Source organism: Mirounga leonina, unplaced genomic scaffold, assembly GCF_011800145.1.
Source record: "Mirounga leonina isolate KUSES-001 unplaced genomic scaffold, KU_Mleo_1.0 Mir_151, whole genome shotgun sequence".
In the NCBI taxonomy this organism is placed as follows: Eukaryota; Metazoa; Chordata; class Mammalia; order Carnivora; family Phocidae; genus Mirounga; species Mirounga leonina.
Window position 1 is genome coordinate 53,197,801 of NW_023270377.1, and position 23,109 is coordinate 53,220,909.

The 23,109-nt window shown below is 40.4% G+C and overlaps 1 protein-coding gene across 11 annotated transcripts in view; it reads left to right on the forward strand.

The window, feature by feature from the left end:
* The window catches only part of TTN (titin), a 269,823-nt gene that overhangs the window by 196,612 nt on the left and 50,102 nt on the right, over positions 1–23,109 (forward strand). For all 11 annotated transcript variants that reach the window (XM_035007649.1, XM_035007637.1, XM_035007643.1 and 8 more), the window contains 37 exons: positions 805–1,101; positions 1,215–1,514; positions 1,604–1,918; positions 2,019–2,167; positions 2,746–2,896; positions 2,986–3,267; positions 4,649–4,951; positions 5,448–5,750; positions 5,853–6,134; positions 6,233–6,532; positions 6,626–6,928; positions 7,024–7,332; positions 7,448–7,729; positions 7,850–8,149; positions 8,236–8,529; positions 8,635–11,601; positions 11,922–12,242; positions 12,343–12,627; positions 12,722–13,021; positions 13,334–13,636; positions 13,886–14,161; positions 14,265–14,564; positions 14,661–14,963; positions 15,130–15,429; positions 16,125–16,412; positions 16,773–17,069; positions 17,158–17,460; positions 17,558–17,863; positions 18,941–19,228; positions 19,321–19,611; positions 19,702–19,989; positions 20,157–20,744; positions 20,836–20,940; positions 21,380–21,577; positions 21,667–21,963; positions 22,054–22,641; positions 22,733–23,035. In XM_035007649.1, coding sequence (XP_034863540.1) covers positions 805–1,101; positions 1,215–1,514; positions 1,604–1,918; positions 2,019–2,167; positions 2,746–2,896; positions 2,986–3,267; positions 4,649–4,951; positions 5,448–5,750; positions 5,853–6,134; positions 6,233–6,532; positions 6,626–6,928; positions 7,024–7,332; positions 7,448–7,729; positions 7,850–8,149; positions 8,236–8,529; positions 8,635–11,601; positions 11,922–12,242; positions 12,343–12,627; positions 12,722–13,021; positions 13,334–13,636; positions 13,886–14,161; positions 14,265–14,564; positions 14,661–14,963; positions 15,130–15,429; positions 16,125–16,412; positions 16,773–17,069; positions 17,158–17,460; positions 17,558–17,863; positions 18,941–19,228; positions 19,321–19,611; positions 19,702–19,989; positions 20,157–20,744; positions 20,836–20,940; positions 21,380–21,577; positions 21,667–21,963; positions 22,054–22,641; positions 22,733–23,035 — 13,665 coding nt within the window. The remainder of the gene's footprint in view (positions 1–804; positions 1,102–1,214; positions 1,515–1,603; positions 1,919–2,018; positions 2,168–2,745; positions 2,897–2,985; positions 3,268–4,648; positions 4,952–5,447; positions 5,751–5,852; positions 6,135–6,232; positions 6,533–6,625; positions 6,929–7,023; positions 7,333–7,447; positions 7,730–7,849; positions 8,150–8,235; positions 8,530–8,634; positions 11,602–11,921; positions 12,243–12,342; positions 12,628–12,721; positions 13,022–13,333; positions 13,637–13,885; positions 14,162–14,264; positions 14,565–14,660; positions 14,964–15,129; positions 15,430–16,124; positions 16,413–16,772; positions 17,070–17,157; positions 17,461–17,557; positions 17,864–18,940; positions 19,229–19,320; positions 19,612–19,701; positions 19,990–20,156; positions 20,745–20,835; positions 20,941–21,379; positions 21,578–21,666; positions 21,964–22,053; positions 22,642–22,732; positions 23,036–23,109) is intronic.

The window sequence follows — 23,109 nt, forward strand, 5'->3', positions numbered from 1 at the left end:
TTCAACTTCTACAGAATTATCATATTTCCTTACATATTACCTTTCCCTTATTTGAAGGAGATGATGTTTGGAATTTCCTTACTATAATTTTCTGCATGATCCTCAAAAGGGAAAGAAAGTAAGCAGTTATTTGCTTAGCAACTTCTGAGACCCACTTATCTATCTTCACAATCAAGTTTCTTTTTCTCTAAGAAAAAGATACATCCATTTTAATACATAAATATAAATAGACAAATATGGTAATAAGTCTTCCTCTCTTATTGTTATCATCCCTGTTGCTGTGTGTTTGTTCAGTTCTTCTAAAATTGGGAGGGTTATAGTCACTACCCTCTTTGCATATTCTTCTACTAGATTCATGGAAAAAGGGAAAGTTGCTTTGCCTCTACTAGCAGTTATATTTCTTAGAAAGGGAGTTCTCTCAGAATAAAAATAGTAAGTCCTCTCATAACTCTGCATATTTAAGGAAATATGCATGTATATTAAAGGGAATACATGAAAGAACTCCTAAGCCTAAGCTACTACAATCTTCACTTCTCTCTGCCCTTTTTCAGTATCTACATGCATAATAACACCAGGTAAGAGAGAGGCGACAGCTGATTACATAGCCACATGTAGGTCCAATAAAGGATGATGACTACATATACCTGCTCTCCAAACTGGTATAAATTAAAGTCAAATCTGTTCTTTATATTGGGATGGGCTATGAAGCCTGCCTACAGTAGATACAAATAGCTTTATAGGCACTATAAATTCTACTTTCTGTCGCTAGTGACCACCTATTTTTTTTTTTTTTTAATAATCTAGGCCCACCATCAATTGAGCTAAAAGAATTCATGGAGGTTGAAGAAGGAACTGACGTTAACATTGTGGCCAAAATTAAAGGTGTGCCATTCCCAACACTGACCTGGTTCAAAGCTCCTCCTAGGAAGCCTGACAACAAAGAACCTGTTCTCTATGACACCCACGTCAACAAACTGGTGGTGGATGATACTTGCACCTTAGTTATTCCACAGTCTCGCAGGAGTGACACTGGCTTATATACCATCACAGCTGTGAATAATCTGGGAACAGCATCAAAGGAGATGAGACTGAATGTCCTCGGTAAAGATAGCGTGGCTTCATTAAAACTACATGTTTTTCTGTTCCTAAATATATTATTTGGCTTTAAAACCATTCTTCTAATATTTTTTTTTTCCTTTTTAAAACCATTTTAGGTCGTCCTGGCCCTCCAGTGGGACCAATAAAGTTTGAATCTATTTCAGCAGCTCAAATGACATTATCTTGGCTTCCACCTTTGGATGATGGAGGGTCTAAGATTACAAACTATGTAATTGAGAAGAGAGAGGCTAACAGGAAAACCTGGGTGCGTGTCTCCAGTGAACCTAAAGAGTGCACATACACAATTCCCAAATTGCTAGAAGGCCACGAATATGTATTCCGAATCATGGCCCAGAACAAATTTGGCATTGGGGAACCTCTTGACAGTGAACCTGAAACAGCAAGAAACCTCTTCTGTAAGTAGGACTACATTTTACATATAAAATCACTCTTATCTGTTGTTTTTCATAATTTCTTAGAAATCAATGTGATTTCTTTTCCATAGCTGTCCCTGGAGCACCAGATAAACCAACAGTTAGCAGCGTGACTCGCAACTCCATGACTGTCAACTGGGAAGAGCCAGAATATGATGGAGGCTCTCCTGTGACAGGATACTGGCTAGAAATAAAAGACACCACTTCAAAGAGATGGAAGAGAGTTAACCGAGATCCTATCAAAGCCATGACTTTGGGTGTTTCTTATAAAGTGACTGGTCTTATCGAAGGTTCTGATTATCAGTTCCGTGTGTATGCCATCAATGCTGCTGGCGTGGGTCCTGCAAGTCTGCCATCAGACCCAGTGACTGCTAGAGATCCAATTGGTAAGCCTTGACACCATTCCTTCCCCCCTTCCACCGGCCCCCACCCCTGCAGAGTGCCATGGAAAAGTCAAGAATACTAATGTATATTGGTTCTTTCCAGCCCCTCCTGGTCCTCCCATTCCCAAAGTCACAGATTGGACTAAATCATCTGTGGATCTGGAGTGGTCTCCCCCACTAAAAGATGGTGGATCCAAAGTAACCGGATACATCGTTGAATATAAAGAAGAAGGAAAAGAAGAATGGGAACAGGTAGCTAACTCTTGGCATTATGGAAATGTATTATAAATAAGCTAAAAGTGTAGCTGTTATTCTGAATTCCATTAATTTCTATTTGTATTTTTTATTAAGAAATAAAAAAAAAACATAATTACAACTGTAATCCAAACATCTGTTATGTCAAAAATTCAATCAAAAGTTAAGTTATATTGCCGTTATTAAAAACACAATTCCTGGCAAGACCTTTCATTCAGTGTTTACCTGTAATATCTGATCCCCAAAACCTAATCTGGCAACAGTTTTCCCAAACAGAGTAGTTAAATATGCTGTTGGTTATACTTTAGAAAGCCATTAAAACAAGAAGCTACAGGGGTGCCTGGGTGGCTCAGTCATTAAGTGTCTGCCTTCAGCTCAGGTCACGATCCCAGCGTCCTGGGATCGAGCCCCGCGTCAGGCTCTCTGCTCGGCGGGAAGCCTGCTTCTCCCTCTCCCACTCCCCCTGCTTGTGTTCCCTCTTTCGCTGTGTTTCTCTCTGTCAAATAAATAAAATCTTTAAAAAAAAAAAAAAACAAGAAGCTACAAAGAACTGAATGCAGGTGATCCTTCCCTAGGGTAAAGATAAAGAAGTGAGAGGAACAAAGCTTGTTGTGACAGGGTTAAAAGAAGGAGCTTTCTACAAATTCAGAGTTAGAGCAGTCAACATTGCCGGCATTGGAGAACCTGGAGAAGTCACAGATGTCATTGAAATGAAGGACAGAATTGGTAATTATTCATCCTTCTGTTATTTTATCCATATTTGTGTTTTGGATTGGGAATGAAAACCACATTTGTAATTTTCAATTGTGTTCCAGTGTCACCTGACCTTCAGCTAGATGCCAGTGTCAGAGACAGAATTGTGGTCCATGCTGGAGGGGTGATCCGTATAATCGCGTATGTGTCTGGAAAACCTCCTCCAACTGTCACCTGGAACATGAATGAAAGAGCATTACCTCAAGAAGCTACCATTGAGACCACAGCCATTAGCTCCTCCATGGTCATCAAGAATTGCCAGAGGAGCCACCAAGGTGTCTATTCTCTTCTTGCCAAAAATGCAGGGGGAGAAAGAAAGAAGACCATTATCGTTGATGTACTAGGTAAATACCTTTAATTTGTCCATGCAGCTTTTAAAAATAACATTTTTACTTCATCTACAGCAAAGCTATGTTATAATAAAACTTATGTTAAAAATATTTTGGAAAATAACTGAACGTAATAAAAAAAAAGAAAGAAAATAAGAAAAATCACCCACAATTCCACTGACTGCATTTAAATATCTTTCCTCTTTTTTTCTTGTTCATATTTTATATTGTTGTACTCCTATAGTTTTATATGTTGCCTTTTTATATAACATTAAAAAGTTATATTTTTATGTTATATAAAAATAGTTTTTTATAACAAAGTTTTGTATATTGCCTTTTTACATAACACACCACCATTAGCACTTACTATGTTTTATAGTTTTCATAAAAGCAACTTTCCTGCAAATGTACATGAATATCTAATAATTTACTAAGGTTGATCAATTTCACATCATGGCAGTGTATCCTTCTTTGCTAATTATAATAAAGCAAAAATCTCTGTGAAGGGTTTCAGTATTCTAATTGAAAAGCATCATATTTGATTATCAATATTACATTTCTAGTCACTGAATATAGAGGTGAGCTCTACAAGGCTTTTTCGTGCCTCTTGCTGGCCGCTTAATTCTAGTGATTTGCTCTAGAAAAGTGAAGCCCTCCCACTCAGATTTCTCTCAGTATGTCTCTAGGCACATCCAAACTCCAAACAATGAGTTTTTATGTGAAAAATAACTGGCTCTCTATTGAACATAATTAATGTTATGTAAACATGTTATGTTTTCATTAATGAAAATGGCATGAGGAAAAAGATCTCATTGACCAATAGTCCTACAAGCTTTTAGGTTACTTTCAAGCTCCTAAATACCTGTTATTTTATCTTGAGAACCAGTACCCTTTCAAGATTGAATTCCAACCCTCTCAAAGGTCCTTCTGAGATGTGGGGACTCCTGTGCTGCTTATTGATTTACTAGTCACCTAGAAAAAGCTCTCCCTCCCTTTCCTCCCTGGAGGGTAAACTAGTTACAGAAAGTAGCCATGGCCACCCCTTCTCCTGTCTCCTTCTGTGCCTTCCAGCAACTCCCTCCTATCTGACTTACAAATTACCAAAAAAAAAAAAAAAGTATAAATATACATATATAAATGCCCATATGTTATATATATATACACACACATGCACACATTAGCTTCTACTACAACACTGGCAAACAGTAATTACTATAAATGTACTTCATTTAAAAATATGGTTGAATATAGATACCGTGGGGAAGAAAAAAATCAATAGGCACAAAATCTTATTTGTAACATTTTTGTCTCCTTTTTGAAAACAGAGGGTAACAAATATTGAGCCTTGTTGTTAATTGAAAACAAACAACTAGAAATTATTTCCTCTTATTTCCAGACGTGCCAGGTCCTGTTGGAATACCATTCCAGGCTCACAACCTAACCAATGACTCCTGCAAACTGACATGGTTTTCTCCAGAAGATGATGGAGGCTCTCCAATCACCAATTATGTCATTGAGAAGCGTGAATCTGACCGCAAAGCATGGACCCCAGTGACATATACAGTTACCCGGCAAAATGCTACTGTCCAGGGTCTCATTCAAGGAAAAGCCTACTTTTTCCGAATTGCAGCTGAAAACAGTGTTGGCATAGGCCCATTTACTGAGACACCAACTGCACTTGTCATCAGAGAGCCAATAAGTAAGTGCAATTTAAAACAATTTCATCCTAAATCAGTTCTTCACTCATTTAGTAAAAGAGGATGGTGACAAAATATGTGTTTAGGTGCCAAACATTTCATTCCTTTGACAAGCATTCAGCAGACAAATGCTCAATCTGATGTTGGTAGTGTTTGAATGTGATTGTGAAAGACATTTTGGGAATATAGGATTCTTCAAATCCTTTCATGTTTACTACACTATTTTTTTTTTAATTTCGCACTTAATGGCATGAATATGAAGTATTTTCCTAACTCTGGACAACTTTCTTAAATGATTTGGCCTCAACTATCAGAGGAAATTACACTGGATTGTGTCCTTTTTAACTCTAATAGTTCTATGGTGAGAGCCTTCTATTACTTATCAAAGCAAATAATTTAATGTTTAAGTGCAGTCCTCCAAAAGTATCATTTACTATGATTTACTACATTTTTAGCATGACATTTTTTTTTCACTGTAGTTCTTTATTTTACTTGCAGCTGTACCAGAGCGTCCTGAAGACCTGGAAGTCAAAGAAGTTACTAAAGATTCTGTTACTCTGACTTGGAATCCTCCTAAGTATGATGGTGGATCAGAAATTATTAACTACGTCCTAGAAAGCCGACTCATTGGAACTGAGAAGTTCCACAAGGTTACAAAGGACAACGTGCTTAGCAGAAAATACACTGTTAAAGGCTTAAAAGAAGGTGATACCTATGAGTACCGTGTCAGTGCTGTGAATATTGTTGGACAAGGCAAACCATCATTTTGTACCAAGCCAATCACTTGCAAGGATGACCTGGGTATGTGTCTAATTCAAAGTTCATACTTTGAAAACTTGTACACTTACAGATTTGCCGTAAGACATGAGTAAAACTGACTTGCCTTTATAATTAAAATTTCAGCTCCTCCAACGCTTGACCTCGACTTCAGAGATAAGCTCACAGTTCGGGTTGGTGAAGCTTTTGCCCTCACTGGCCGTTACTCAGGCAAACCGAAGCCTAAAATTACTTGGTTCAAAGATGAAGCTGATGTGCTAGAAGATGATCGCACTCACATAAAGACCACTCCGACAACACTTGCTTTAGAGAAGATCAAGGCCAAGCGTTCAGATACTGGCAAATACTGTGTGGTTGTGGAGAACAGTACAGGCTCTAGGAAAGGTTTCTGTCAAGTCAATGTTGTTGGTAAGTATCATTTAGCAAGAAGAAGAGAGATTCTGTTCTCTCCAAAGCAGAAGGGGAAATAACATTTGGGGCTGTGCTTTCTTTCTTTCTTTCTGCAGACCGTCCTGGACCACCAGTAGGACCGGTTATTTTTGATGAGGTGACCAAAGATTACATGGTTATCTCTTGGAAGCCACCTTTAGATGACGGAGGCAGTGAAATTACCAATTACATTATTGAGAAGAAGGAAGTAGGCAAAGACATTTGGATGCCTGTGACATCTGCAAGTGCTAAAACAACATGCAAAGTTTCTAAACTCCTTGAAGGAAAAGATTATATTTTCCGGATATATGCTGAAAACCTGTATGGAATAAGTGATCCTCTGGTGTCTGATTCAATGAAAGCCAAAGATCGTTTCAGTATGCATTACATTTCTTTTTAGTGATTCAGTGTTGAATATTGTTAATAGGAAAAATTACATTTCTAACGCACTCTGCTAATGTTTGCTGTAGGGGTTCCTGATGCACCTGAGCAGCCAATTGTTACAGAAGTTACCAAAGACTCTGCATTAGTAACCTGGAACGAGCCAAATGATGGAGGAAAGCCCATCACAAACTACATCCTGGAAAAGAGGGAAACTATGTCTAAACGATGGGCTAGAGTTACCAAAGAGCCCATCCATCCATACACTAAATTCAGGGTTCCTGATCTTCTAGAAGGGTGTCAGTATGAATTCCGGGTTGCTGCAGAAAACGAAATTGGAATTGGAGACCCAAGCCCACCATCCAAACCAGTCTTCGCTAAAGATCCAATTGGTATAGTATTAAAGCATTCATTTGTGTTTTCACATTACCCGACTTTGTTTTCGGCTATGTTCTAGCTCCTTTTTTTTTTTTCTTTTATTACATAGCTAAACCAAGTCCACCTGTTAATCCTGAAGCAATTGATACAACATGCAATTCAGTTGATCTAACCTGGCAGCCACCACGTCATGATGGCGGGAGCAAGATTCTGGGTTATATTGTTGAGTACCAGAAAGTTGGAGATGAAGAGTGGAAGAGAGCTAATCACACTCCTGAATCATGTCCTGAAACTAAATATAAAGTCACCGGTCTTCGGGATGGTCAAACCTATAAGTTCAGAGTAATGGCAGTCAATGAAGCTGGTGAATCGGATCCAGCTTATGTTCCCGAGCCAGTGCTAGTAAAAGACAGACTTGGTGAGTAAAATCTTCTCAGCTATAATAGCAAAGAAGATAGGTGTCTCGTTGTATATGCTTCATTGTAAAATACATGAACAAATCAAATCTAAAAGTACTATTTGCTTTATTCCAGAACCCCCTGAGTTGATTCTTGATGCCAACATGGCAAGAGAACAACACATAAAAGTTGGTGATACTCTAAGACTTAGTGCCGTCATCAAAGGAGTGCCATTCCCAAAAGTAACTTGGAAAAAAGGAGACAGAGAGGCTCCGACTAAAGCAAGAATTGATGTTACTCCAGTTGGTAGCAAACTTGAAATTCCTAATGCTGCCCATGAAGATGGTGGAATTTATTCTTTAACAGTGGAGAATCCAGCTGGTTCGAAAACTGTCTCAGTAAAAGTCCTCGTATTAGGTGCGAATTTTCATACTTACATATTTAATGTAATAACATATTGAAAAATAAATTTTGATACATTTTGAGCTGTTACTGGGTTAAATCACTTATTATAACTTCATTATTTAACACTTTCAGATAAGCCGGGGCCACCTAGAGATCTGGAAGTCAGTGAAATTAGGAAAGATTCTTGTTACCTTACTTGGAAGGAACCACTGGATGATGGTGGTTCTGTTATTACAAATTATGTGGTTGAGAGGAGAGATGTTGCCAGCGCCCAGTGGTCACCTCTTTCAGCTACATCCAAGAAAAAGAGTCACATGGCTAAACACCTTACTGAAGGCAATCAGTATCTCTTCCGGGTAGCTGCCGAGAACCAGTATGGACGAGGTCCTTTTGTTGAAACACCTAAACCCATCAAGGCTCTGGATCCTCTACGTAAGTTGCTTTCTCTGGATACAAAGGTTTGCTCTGACTGTCTTTGAGAATATTATTCATTCATCATAACTTCTTCTTTTGAAAAGATCCCCCAGGGCCACCCAAAAACTTACACCATGTAGATGTCGACAAGACTGAGGTCTCCCTTGTTTGGAATAAGCCTGATCGTGATGGTGGCTCTCCAATCACTGGATATTTGGTCGAGTATCAAGAAGAGGGCACCGAAGACTGGATTAAGTTCAAGACTGTGACAAACTTAGAGTGTGTTGTTACCGGACTGCAACAAGGGAAGACCTATAGATTCCGTGTAAAAGCTGAAAATATTGTGGGTCTTAGTCTCCCTGACACAACTATCCCAATAGAATGTCAAGAAAAACTAGGTAAGTTTTGGACTGCCATTATTATTTTCTTTCTTTTTAAAATTCATATTGTGACTATTCATACTGTGAAAATCAACATCTAATTTTCTCATGTTCACTTTCCAGTGCCTCCATCCGTGGAGCTAGATGTGAAATTAATTGAAGGCCTTGTGGTAAAAGCTGGAACTACAGTCAGGTTCCCTGCCATCATAAGAGGTGTACCCATTCCCACTGCCAAGTGGACAACCGATGGGAGTGAGATCAAAACAGATGAACACTACACAGTTGAAACTGACAGCTTCTCATCAGTACTTACCATTAAGAACTGCTTAAGGAGAGACACTGGGGAATACCAAATCACAGTTTCCAATGCAGCTGGCACCAAAACACTAGCTGTACATCTTACTGTTCTTGATGTTCCTGGTCCGCCAACAGGTCCTATTAATATTCTGGATGTTACCCCTGAATATATGACTATTTCATGGCAGCCACCTAAGGATGATGGAGGAAGCCCTGTGATAAATTATATTGTTGAGAAACAAGATACAAGGAAAGGCACATGGGGTGTTGTCTCATCAGGAAGCAGTAAGACAAAGCTGAAAATCCCACACCTGCAAAAAGGCTGTGAATATATTTTCCGAGTCAGAGCAGAGAATAAGATGGGTGTTGGTCCTCCCCTTGACTCCGTACCTACCGTTGCTAAACATAAGTTTAGTCCTCCATCTCCTCCTGGTAAACCAGTGGTTACTGACATTACTGAAAATGCTGCAACAGTGTCTTGGACTCTGCCAAAATCTGATGGTGGCAGTCCAATAACTGGTTACTATGTGGAACGTCGAGAAATAACTGGCAAATGGGTGAGAGTCAACAAAACACCCATAGCTGACCTGAAGTTTAGAGTGACTGGACTGTATGAAGGAAATACATACGAGTTTAGGGTTTTTGCTGAAAATCTTGCAGGACTAAGCAATCCATCGCCAAGTTCTGACCCAATAAAAGCTTGCCGGCCCATCAAACCACCTGGACCACCTATTAATCCGAAACTGAAAGACAAGACCAAAGAAACAGCTGACTTGGTGTGGACAAAGCCTCTCAGTGATGGTGGTAGCCCCATTCTAGGCTACGTAGTGGAATGTCAGAAACCTGGTACAACACAGTGGAATAGGATTAATAAAGATGAACTCATTAGGCAGTGTGCCTTTAGGGTACCTGGACTAATTGAAGGAAATGAGTACAGATTCCGTATAAAGGCAGCTAATATTGTGGGAGAGGGAGAGCCAAGAGAACTAGCAGAATCTGTGATTGCAAAAGACATCCTTCACCCTCCAGAAGTAGAACTTGATGTTACTTGTCGTGATGTTATTACCGTTAGAGTGGGCCAAACTATCCACATTCTTGCTCGAGTCAGAGGCAGACCTGATCCAGACATAACTTGGTCCAAGGAAGGCAAAGTATTGGTCCGAGAAAAGCGGGTTGACATAATTCATGATCTACCTCGTGTTGAGTTACAAATTAAAGAAGCTGTTAGAACTGATCATGGCAAGTATATTATCTCAGCTAAGAATACCAGTGGGCATGCCCAAGGTGCTGCCATTGTTAATGTTCTTGACAGACCTGGGCCTTGCCAGAATTTAAGGGTTAGCAATGTAACCAAAGAGAACTGTACAATTTCTTGGGAAAACCCACTAGATAATGGTGGCTCAGAAATAACAAATTTCATAGTGGAATATCGCAAACCAAACCAGAAAGGCTGGTCAATTGTTGCTTCAGATGCCACTAAGCGATTAATTAAGGCCAACCTCTTAGCCAACAATGAATACTATTTCCGAGTTTGTGCAGAGAATAAAGTAGGTGTTGGCCCAACCATTGAAACAAAAACTCCAATTCTGGCTATTAACCCTATTGATAGACCAGGTGAGCCTGAAAACCTTCACATTGCAGATAAAGGAAAGACATTTGTCTATCTCAAGTGGCGGCGGCCTGATTATGATGGTGGTAGCCCAAATCTGTCCTATCATGTTGAGAGGAGGCTGAAGGGCTCTGATGAATGGGAAAGAGTACATAAAGGAAGCATTAAAGAAACCCAATACATGGTTGACAGATGTGTTGAAAACCAGATTTATGAGTTCAGAGTGCAAACAAAGAATGAAGGTGGGGAAAGTGACTGGGTGAAGACAGAGGAAGTTGTTGTGAAGGAAGACTTACAGAAACCAGTACTTGATCTGAAATTAAGTGGTGTGCTAACGGTTAAAGCAGGGGACACCATTAGACTTGAGGCAGGTGTTAGAGGCAAACCATTCCCAGAAGTTTTATGGACCAAGGACAAAGATGCTACAGACTTAACAAGATCACCAAGGGTCAAGATTGATACCAGTGCTGATTCATCCAAATTTTCGCTTTCTAAAGCAAAGCGAAGTGATGGCGGTAAATACGTAATTACAGCAACTAACACGGCTGGCAGTTTTGTGGCCTATGCCACTGTCAATGTTTTAGATAAGCCTGGTCCTGTAAGAAATCTGAAAATTGTTGATGTGTCCAGTGATCGCTGTACTATTCGCTGGGATCCACCGGAGGATGACGGTGGCTGTGAAATCCAAAATTATATTCTAGAAAAATGTGAGAGTAAGAGAATGGTTTGGTCTACCTATTCTGCTAATGTCTTAACACCTGGTGCTACAGTAACACGTCTCATAGAAGGAAATGAATATATTTTCAGAGTCCGTGCAGAAAATAAAATAGGCACAGGGCCTCCAACGGAAAGTAAACCAGTCATTGCAAAAACCAAATATGATAGACCTGGTCGCCCGGATCCCCCAGAAGTCACCAAAGTAAGCAAAGAAGAGATGACTGTGGTGTGGAATCCACCTGAATACGATGGTGGAAAATCCATCACAGGATACTTTTTGGAGAAAAAGGAAAAACATTCAGTACGATGGGTCCCTGTTAACAAGAGTGCAATCCCCGAGAGACGTCTCAAAGTACAGAACCTCCTCCCAGGACATGAATATCAGTTCCGTGTCAAGGCAGAAAATGAAATTGGAATTGGAGAACCAAGCTTGCCCTCAAGGCCAGTGGTGGCAAAAGACCCCATAGGTATGATGTTCTTGCTTTTTCTGATATTACAGCAATTCTTAATCTCGAGCACAGAGGTGTTAGACAAATAAGTTAAATCCATGCCATCAAAACTTTAGCCAGTATTTTTCCAAATAGATCTTTTACCAAATCACCTAAAGTGGACAAACAGTAGATTCTAAATTTATGAAGGAAAATAAGGACTCAGTGACTGAGAAGTTGCATGTCCTGTCTTTGATTAACTGAGAATGGACTACTTTATAAAATAAACTACACATTAGAGTATCACCAGGAGGAGTTATTGACAGGTAAATTCATTCTTATATATTTATTATTTTCAGAACCACCTGGTCCACCAACCAATCTCAAAGTGGTCGACACAACCAAAAGTTCCATAACTCTTGGATGGGGAAAACCAGTGTATGATGGTGGCGCACCAATAATTGGATATGTTGTGGAAATGAGACCAAAACGAGAAGATGCATCACCTGATGAAGGCTGGAAAAGGTGCAATGCTGCAGCACAACTGGTTCGCATGGAGTTCACTGTTACCAGCTTGGATGAAAACCAGGAATATGAGTTCAGGGTGTGTGCCCAAAACCAAGCTGGCATTGGGCGCCCTGCAGAACTAAAGGATGCTATTAAGCCTAAAGAAATCCTAGGTGAGACCCTGTTTTATCCTAGGATTCATTCACTCCACACTTCTCCCATGATTTCCCCACGTTCTGAAGAGTCAACTAATGGTTTTCATGTCATTTGCAGAACCTCCGGAGATTGATTTGGATGCCAGCATGAGAAAACTTGTCACAGTGAGGGCGGGATGCCCTATCCGACTATTTGCCATAGTGAGAGGAAGACCAGCTCCTAAAGTTACTTGGCGAAGAGTGGGTATTGACAACGTGGTCAGAAAAGGACAAGTCGATCTGGTTGACACTATGGCCTTCCTTGTCATCCCCAATTCCACCCGCGACGACTCAGGAAAATATTCCTTGACACTTGTGAACCCAGCAGGAGAAAAGGCCGTGTTTGTGAATGTCAGAGTATTAGGTGGGTTGCTAACAAGCTCCTTCTTCCCCTTCAGAAACACGTCAGTTAAGAAGACTGAGGAGACACATATATCTGGTTTTGTGGTTCTTTACAGATACTCCCGGACCTGTGACTGATTTAAAAGTTTCAGATGTCACTAAAACGTCATGCCACATTTCCTGGGCCCCTCCTGAGAATGACGGTGGGAGCCAAGTGACACATTATATCGTGGAGAAGCGTGAGGCAGAGAGAAAGACGTGGTCAACAGTTACCCCGGAAGTCAAGAAAACGAGCTTCCAAGTCACCAACCTCATCCCTGGGAACGAGTACTTCTTCAGAGTCACTGCTGTCAATGAATATGGCCCTGGCGTGCCAGCTGACGTCCCCAAACCAGTACTTGCATCAGATCCTCTGAGTAAGCACTGTTCTTTTTCCTCCTTTTAACTCCAGCCTCCTCCCTGAGCAAGGTCAAGATACTGAAACATGTTCATCTGCCACACCAAAAGGGCTTTAATTTGTAGAAACCCAAGCAGCCCAAATAAATCTCTAACTCACTCACTGAAGAGTGTTTTAATCTGCCTCATCTTGTACTTTTCACATTCAACATACTGAGCTCCAGTTTCCAGATGCTTCCAAGCAAGTGGCACACTCCAACATTTAGGTAGAGTAACAAAGAGTTTGGATTAGTGTACCTGGACAGTTTTTCTAAATCACATTTTTCTTCTAGGCGAGCCAGATCCCCCAAGGAAACTAGAAGTTACTGAAATGACCAAGAACAGTGCTGCATTAGCCTGGCTACCTCCCCTGCGTGATGGAGGCGCTAAAATCAATGGCTACATCATTAGTTACAGAGAAGAGGAGCAGCCTGCAGATCGCTGGACAGAATACTCGGTGGTTAAAGATCTCAGCCTTGTTGTCACTGGCCTAAAGGAAGGAAAGAAGTATAAATTTAGAGTAGCGGCCAGAAACGCTGTTGGAGTCAGTTTGCCAAGGGAAGCTGAAGGAGTGTATGAAGCCAAAGAACAGCTGTGTAAGTGGTCACTGTCTCCTTTTATCACGTGATAAAAGTTCATTAGAATTTTCTTCTCACATCCAGACTGGATTCTCATATTTTCTATTTGGTTCAATCTTCTTTTTTAAAAATATTGGCTGTAATGCAAACATGAATTTGAAGCCATTAATGGGTTGCCACCCACAGTTTGAGAAACACCAGTAGAGTTCCCCACCAGAGGAGATCCATCCTCCCGACAAATGTAATGAATTTTCGTTTTACTTTTAGTGCCTCCAAAGATCCTTATGCCAGAGCAAATTACTATTAAAGCTGGGAAGAAACTCCGAGTTGAAGCCCATGTGTATGGAAAGCCTCATCCAATCTGTAAATGGAAGAAAGGAGAAGATGACGTTGTCACTTCCAGCCACCTGGCAGTGCATAAAGCAGACGCCTCTTCAATCCTGATCATAAAAGATGTTACTAGGAAAGACAGTGGGTACTACAGCCTCACTGCGGAGAACAGTTCCGGGACAGACACTCAGAAAGTCAAAATTATCGTCATGGGTAGGTTAAGCATTAGACAAATGGCTATCTAAATATGAAGATCAGAAACATTTTTTTCCTATCAAATCCCTGTTCTTATATTTCTTTCTCTTGGTTTATGCAGATGCTCCTGGGCCCCCTCAGCCTCCGTTTGACATTTCTGACATAGACGCAGATGCTTGCTCCCTGTCATGGCACATTCCTCTGGAGGATGGAGGCAGTAACATCACCAATTACATAGTGGAGAAATGTGACGTGAGCCGAGGTGACTGGGTGACAGCGCTCGCCTCAGTGACAAAAACTTCCTGCAGAGTTGGAAAACTGATCCCAGGCCAGGAGTATATCTTCCGGGTCCGTGCTGAAAATCGATTTGGCATTTCAGAGCCTCTCACATCTCCAAAGATGCTGGCTAAGTTCCCATTTGGTAGGTTTCTTTCAGGGAGAAAAAAAAAAATTTTGTTTTCTTTCCGGTCTGTTACTTAAGAAAAAAACCTGACGTTTCCCTTGTCTTCCTCTCTAGGTGTTCCTAGTGAACCGAAGAACGCACGGGTCACTAAAGTCAACAAAGACTCCATATTTGTGGCATGGGACAGACCAGACAGTGATGGAGGGAGTCCCATTACCGGTTATCTGATTGAACGCAAGGAAAGAAACAGTTTGCTCTGGGTGAAAGCTAATGATACCCCTGTCCGGTCAACTGAATATCCTTGTGCTGGCCTTGTAGAAGGTCTTGAGTATTCATTCAGAATCTATGCACTAAACAAAGCTGGATCCAGCCCACCCAGCAAGCCAACAGAATACGTAACTGCAAGAATGCCAATTGGTGAGTAATTTTTGCTAATATTACAGTAGCATATTTAAATCTCAGGGTCTCTGAGGATTATTCTATTCAGAGAGATTCTGAATATTTCTGGGTGATGATGTGAAATATGGAAGTTTATAACTTCTGCTGTTAAGATAAATGCTGAGAATACCTCTTTTGGTTTCAGATCCTCCTGGAAAGCCTGAAGTTATTGATGTTTCCAAGAGTACTGTATCCCTCATCTGGGCTCGTCCAAAACACGATGGAGGCAGCAAAATTATTGGCTACTTTGTAGAAGCTTGCAAACTTCCTGGTGATAAGTGGGTACGGTGCAATACCTCACCTCACCAGATTCCCCAGGAAGAGTATACAGTCACTGGCTTGGAAGAGAATGCTCAGTATCAATTTAGAGCAATTGCCAAGACTGCAATAAACATTAGCCAGCCCTCTGAACCTTCTGATCCAGTGACCATCCAGGCAGAAAATGGTAAGATTCCACCTTTGCCTATAATACTCAACAGAAAGTACTCATGATGTATATTTCTCCTAATGAAAAACAAAATATATATCACGGGAGGAAAAAAACAAGTAAAATGATAAGTATTTTGTATACAGACAACTAAAAATTATGATTATGGAAAATCTTAATAACATGTTAAACTAAAAAAACAGATACAAAACTGTGAGGACCATGTAATTTCAACCATACATAGGCACAGAAAGATGACAAGGAAATGCACCAAATGATAATAGTGAAAATTTAAGGATGTTGGAATTATGGAAGATAATTTACTTTTTTCTTTATACTTTCAGCATTATCAAACTCCTACATTAAACCTATATTCTTTTTTAAGATTTATTTAGAGAGAGAGAAAGAGTGCAAGCAGGGGGGAGGGGCAGAGGGAGAGAGAGAATCTCAAGCAGACTCCTCGCTGAGCACGGAGCCTGATGCAGCGCTTGATCTCATGACCCCAAGATCACAACCTGAGCCGAAATCAAGAATCGGATGCTTAACCGACTAAGCCACCCAGGAGCCCCCAAACCTATATTCTTTTATAATAAATGTTACTTGTAAAAATCCCATCTCGAAAGAGACCGAGCCTATGAATTTCCTACTTTTATTAACAAGAATGACATAATATAGCTTTGCTTACATTAAATCCTGATCTTCTTTCTTCCCAGTTCCTCCCAGGATAGAACTGAGTGTGGCTATGAAATCTTTGCTTACCGTGAAAGCTGGAACTAATGTTTGCCTGGATGCTACTGTTTTTGGTAAACCAATGCCAACCGTCTCTTGGAAGAAGGAGGGCACACTATTGAAACCAGCAGAAGGCATAAAGATGGCCATGAAGCGGAACCTATGCACCCTGGAGCTGTTCAGTGTGAACCTAAAGGACTCGGGCGACTATACCATTACTGCTGAAAATTCAAGTGGTTCCAAATCAGCCACCATTAAGCTTAAAGTGTTAGGTAACTATAGTGCTTATTTAGAATCTCATATTTTACTTCGGTTGATGTGAGGTAATAGAATTTACAAAATCATATGTGAGAAAAGATACATAATGATGTATCGTTTGTAATCAGAGAATTATTCTCATCATGGGGTAATGGCATTTTTAGGCTGAAAAGAGCATTAGAAGTCATATATTCCAGTTACATATTTTACATATAAGGAAATTAAGATTCTGAAAAATTATGTACTTTCCAAGGTCCTACAGGAAGTTAATGCCAACATAAAGACTGCAGTCAGGTCTCCAGACCTGCAGTCTACTCATTCCCCATTTCACATGTGTTAGTGGAAAACTTCACTTATCTTTCTTATTCTTTCAGATAAACCGGGTCCTCCAGCATCTGTTAAAATCAACAAAATGTATGCAGATCGTGCAATGCTTTCTTGGGAACCTCCTCTTGAAGATGGAGGCTCAGAAATCACCAACTATGTTATTGACAAACGTGAAACAAGCAGACCCAACTGGGCACAAGTCTCAGCTACAGTGCCCATCACCAGCTGCAGTGTGGAGAAACTCATAGAGGGCCATGAATATCAGTTCCGAATTTGTGCTGAGAATAAATATGGTGTGGGCGATCCAATCTTCACTGAACCAGCGATTGCTAAAAACCCATATGGTAGGAACATTTTCCTTGAGTTTTTCATTTGACTTTTTAAAGGTTACCTTTTAGACTGGCATATTAACTTTTCAATCAATCTCTGCAGACCCACCTGGGCGCTGTGATCCTCCTGTTATTAGCAACATAACCAAAGATCACATGACGGTAAGCTGGAAACCACCAGCAGATGATGGCGGCTCACCCATTACTGGCTATTTGGTTGAAAAGCGAGAAACCCAGGCAGTTAACTGGACTAAAGTCAACAGAAAACCTGTTATAGAAAGAACAATAAAAGCAACAGGTCTCCAAGAAGGCACTGAATATGAGTTCCGAGTTACAGCTATAAATAAGGCCGGACCAGGGAAACCCAGTGATGCATCCAAAGCTGCTTATGCCCAGGACCCTCTGTGTAAGTTTTCATGAAACAGTCCCTATCTTATGTTATAATCAACCCTGAACAACCAAGAATGAGATTTTAATGAAATTTTTCTGTTATTTATCCTCAGATCCTCCTGGCCCACCAGCTTTTCCTAAAGTATACGATATGACCCGTAGCTCTGTGAGTCTATCTTGGGGCAAGCCAGCCTATGACGGTGGTAGCCCTATCATTGGCTACCTTGTTGAAGTAAAACGAGCTGACTCTGATAACTGGGTGAGGTGCAATTTACCAGAGAAGCTACAGAAAACCCGCTTTGAGGTTACTGGCCTAATGGAAGACACAGAATATCAGTTCCGCGTGTATGCTGTTAATAAGATTGGATACAGCGACCCCAGTGATGTGCCAGACAAACACCGTCCCAAGGACATCTTAAGTAAGTGCTACCAGGAGAAATAGAGTTTTTCTCATCAGGCATATTATAAAAGGCAGTATAGAACCCCCTTATGTAGATTTGTTTATTTATGAGCATTAGAGTTGGTAGCTCCAGGAGTACATTGTAATGGAGACTGGGTTGGTACTTTATGATATCCTACACAGACCAAATGGAATGCATGCTGATCTGTGGCTTTGAAAAGCTTTTCATACTTACATGAGAATTCATGTCTTCAAAAGAAGAATATGGAACATAGGAATTTTATTCTGAAAATCGTTTTTTTTTTTTAACTAAGTAGTGAGCTATTTGTCATTCTAATGGGCTTTTTTTTTTCATCTTCTAATCCATCCTTCTTCATAAGTATGTAATTACAGGCTGTCCATCCTAATTTCCCTTCTCACCATTTTTCTATTTGCTTATTTCCCATAACCATTTCTCCCTTTATTTTGAATTACTTGGTGTAATACTTCACCCCCTATATATTTTTCTTCCCATATGAAATAGAGCCAGATTATACATCAGAGAGCTTCACTGAACATAGAAAAGAAAAACAAGAATGGAAGAGAGCCAAGAATCAAGTATCTAGGGGCGCCTGTGTGGCTCAGTCGTTAAGCGTCTGCCTTCGGCTCAGGTCATGATCTCCAGGTCCTGGGATGGAGCCTCACATCAGGCTCCCTGCTCAGCGGGGAGTCTGCTTCTCCCTCTCCCTCTGCCTCTTCCCACTGCTCCTACTCTCTCTCTCTGTATCTGTCTCAAATGAATAAATAAAAAATTCTTTAAAAAAAATCAATTATCTACGTTTAATAGAGAGAGTTTGAGAGTATGGAAGGTTTGTGAGAGGAGGAGGAGAGAAGGTACAGATCCTTCAGGGAAAACTTGGGTTTAGCCTACAGGATATTAGAATATAGAAAGATCAACAATCACTACAGAGTGTTGAAATAGTTGACAAAAGTTTTGAGGATCATACTAAGAATTTTTTAGAGACCTAGAAATCAGTTCTGAAAAAGAAACTAATTTAAGAGTGGTAAGGTTAGTCCTTGGAAATATATTTGACCATTAAATTATTATTTTAAACAGTCCCACCTGAGGGAGAGCTCGATGCTGATTTGAGGAAAACACTCATATTACGTGCTGGAGTTACAATGAGATTGTATGTACCAGTAAAAGGACGTCCACCTCCAAAGATAACTTGGTCTAAACCAAACGTCAATCTAAGAGAAAGGATTGGACTTGACATAAAATCAACGGACTTTGACACTTTCTTGCGCTGTGAAAATGTGAACAAATATGATGCAGGAAAATATATCTTGACTCTGGAGAACAGCTGCGGTAAAAAGGAATATACCATTGTAGTGAAAGTGCTTGGTAAGTCTATTTGAAGAAAACAATCCTATGTTAAAAATGTAGTTTATGTATTTTTTACATATTCATTTCTTATTTGTCCATGATTTGTCCAGATACTCCCGGGCCACCTGTCAATGTCACTGTTAAGGAAATATCCAAAGATTCTGCTTATATTACCTGGGATCCTCCCATTATTGATGGTGGAAGTCCCATCATAAACTATGTGGTGGAAAAACGTGACGCAGAGAGGAAGTCCTGGTCTACGGTGACGACTGAGTGCTCAAAAACAAGCTTCCGAGTGTCTAACTTGGAGGAGGGAAAATCCTACTTCTTCAGGGTGTTTGCTGAAAATGAGTATGGCATTGGCGATCCTGGTGAAACACGAGATGCTGTCAAAGCTTCTGGTAAGCAAATGGGCTACTACCCCATCATTTTGAGTGACCTCTTACCTTGGTTATCTGGTGCTTAAACCTATCATTTCTCCTTTGCTTTAGAAACTCCTGGACCAGTTGTGGACCTGAAAGTGATATCTGTAACTAAGTCATCTTGTAGCATAGCCTGGAAAAAGCCTCGCAGTGATGGTGGCAGCCGAATTACCGGATACGTAGTAGATATCCTGACTGAAGACAATAAGTGGCAACATGTTATGAAATCATTAAGCTTACAGTATGCCGCAAAAGATTTGACTGAAGGCAAGGAATATACCTTCAGAGTGAGTGCTGAGAATGAAAATGGAGAAGGAACCCCAAGTGAAATCACTGCTGTGGCAAAGGATGATATTGGTAAGCCTTTAGCCACGCATCTTCATTTTCCCTTTATTGCCATCAAAAGTGCACTCTTGAGCCCTACTCACAGGCTTATCTAAAAGTCCTTTAAAAATTATAATAATCTGAAAAAATTAATTGCCTGGTCTGAAAAATGACAATAATTTATCTCTGCTGTTTTACAGTGGCTCCTGACCTTGACTTAAAGGACATACCTGATTTGTGCTACTTGGCTAAAGAAAACAGCAACTTCCGTCTTAAGATCCCCATAAAAGGCAAGCCAGCTCCATCAGTATCCTGGAAGAAAGGGGAAGATCCTCTACCAACTGACACAAGAGTCAGTGTTGAGTCAACTGCAGTTAACACAACTCTTGTGGTACATGATTGCCAAAAATCTGATGCTGGAAAATACACAATCACACTGAAGAACATTGCTGGCACCAAGGAAGGAACTCTTTCTATAAAAGTTGTTGGCAAGCCTGGCATCCCCACGGGACCAATCAAATTTGATGAAGTCACAGCAGAAGCCATGACCTTAAAGTGGGGTCCTCCAAAGGATGACGGAGGCTCTGAAATCACCAACTATATCCTAGAGAAGAGAGATTCTGTAAACAACAAGTGGGTGACCTGTGCCTCAGCTGTCCAGAAAACCACCTTTAGAGTAACCAGACTTCATGAGGGCATGGAATACACCTTCAGGGTCAGTGCTGAAAATAAATATGGTGTAGGAGAAGGCCTGAAATCAGAGCCAATTGTTGCTAAACATCCATTTGGTGAGTGTCTCAGAGTCAGAAAACACAAAACAAAACATGTTTTTGAAAAAAGTTCCCTAGTATAACTCTTGCATCATCTACTTTTTCCTAGATGTGCCTGATGCTCCCCCACCTCCCAATATCATGGATGTCAGACATGATTCAGTATCTCTAACTTGGACTGACCCCAGGAAAACTGGTGGCTCTCCAATTACAGGTATTTCATTTGCTCTTCTCCTACAGCTTTTACATTAATGTTTCTTCCAAATCGTCCTCCCTGAAAAACAAGCTGAATGTATGCTCCTTATTTATAGCACTACCTGCACATACAGTAGTGGTTTTTTTCCTTTCAGTACATTAAGCATTAGTTAAGCTAATACTTGATTTCAATGAAAATCTCCTAATAGTTAAAAAGGCTTCGTAGTGATACCTCTTTTTCTAAGAATTTTTCAACAGAAGGTGCAATAAATACACATATTCCAAGAGAAAAAAAAAGTGCCTAGGAAATAAAAGTATAGATACTAATAAGAATGACTATTTATTCCATATTATGTCCACATATAAACCATTTGGGCAAAAACATGTACTTAAAAACCAGACTGGCATTTGTATTTTCTACCTGGATTGACAAATTCACCGGGTCTTTTTTTTTGTAGGGTATCATATTGAGTTCAAGGAAAGAAACAGCCTTTTGTGGAAGAGAGCTAACAAGACTCCTATTAGGATGAAAGACTTCAAAGTGACAGGATTGACTGAAGGTCTTGAGTACGAATTCCGAGTCATGGCAATCAATTTAGCAGGAGTAGGCAAGCCGAGCCTGCCATCAGAGCCAGTGGTGGCACTTGATCCAATTGGTAAGTCATTATACAAAGAAAAGCCCAGGTGTGTTTTCTGCATGAAAAAAACACATTGGTATTTGACTGGCTTTTTTGCTTTGTTTTAGATCCTCCCGGCAAACCTGAGGTTATTAATGTAACAAGGAATTCAGTGACCCTCATTTGGACTGAACCCAAATATGATGGTGGTCATAAGTTGACTGGATATATAGTGGAGAAGCGGGATCTACCCTCTAAATCTTGGACAAAAGCCAACCATGTTAATGTCCCAGATTGTGCCTTTACTGTAACTGACCTTGTTGAAGGTGGAAAATATGAATTCAGAGTTAGAGCGAAGAATACAGCAGGTGCTATCAGTGCTCCATCAGAAAGTACAGGAACCATTATTTGCAAGGATGAATATGGTGGGTCTATTTTACTTTTTTATGCACATAAAAAAAGCAAATTAAGCCTCCTTCCTTTGCTGATTAAAATGTATTTTTTTTTCTTTGCAGAGGCACCAACCATCGTCCTTGATCCCACAATAAAAGATGGGCTGACAATTAAAGCAGGAGATACCATTGTTTTGAGTGCCATTAGCATTCTTGGCAAGCCCCTTCCAAAGTCGAGTTGGTCTAGAGCAGGAAAAGACATGAGACCATCAGATATTGTTCAGATATCTTCGACCCCAACATCTTCCATGCTTACTGTCAAGTATGCCACTAGAAAAGATGCTGGTGAATATACCATTACTGCTACCAATCATTTTGGCACAAAGGAGGAACATGTGAAGGTGACAGTCCTCGATGTACCTGGTCCGCCAGGTCCCATTGAAATCAGTAATGTTTCTGCTGAAAAAGCAACACTCACATGGACACCTCCATTGGAGGATGGCGGCTCACCAATTAAGTCCTATGCTCTTGAAAAGAGAGAAACCAGTCGACTTTTGTGGACAGTGGTTGCTGAAGATATTCAGTCTTGCAGGCATGTGGCCACCAAACTTATCCAAGGAAATGAGTACCTCTTCCGGGTCTCGGCTGTAAACCAGTATGGGAAAGGAGAACCTGTACAGTCTGAACCTGTCAAAATGGTGGACAGATTTGGTACGTAGAGCATCTAAGGGAACTGACATGTTAACATATGCAGCACAGTTTATGAAAGCATGGATTTCTCATAAGTTTGCTTCTTTTTCAGGTCCCCCTGGCCCTCCTGGAAAACCAGAAGTATCAAATGTCACTAAAAACACTGCCACCGTCAGTTGGAAAAGACCAGCTGATGATGGTGGTAGTGAAATCACAGGATATCATATTGAAAGGAGAGAAAAGAAAAGCTTGCGATGGGTGAGAGCAACAAAGACGCCAATTTCAGATCTCAGATGCAAAGTAACAGGACTGCAAGAAGGAAACACCTACGAATTTCGTGTCAGCGCAGAAAACAAAGCTGGAATTGGTCCACCTAGTGATGCTTCAAATCCTGTTCTGATGAAAGATGTAGCATGTTAGTATTTACTTTTTTTTCAACACCACTCATTTGGGAGTGCCAGTATTTCAGAGAAGTTATCCAAAAGCCAA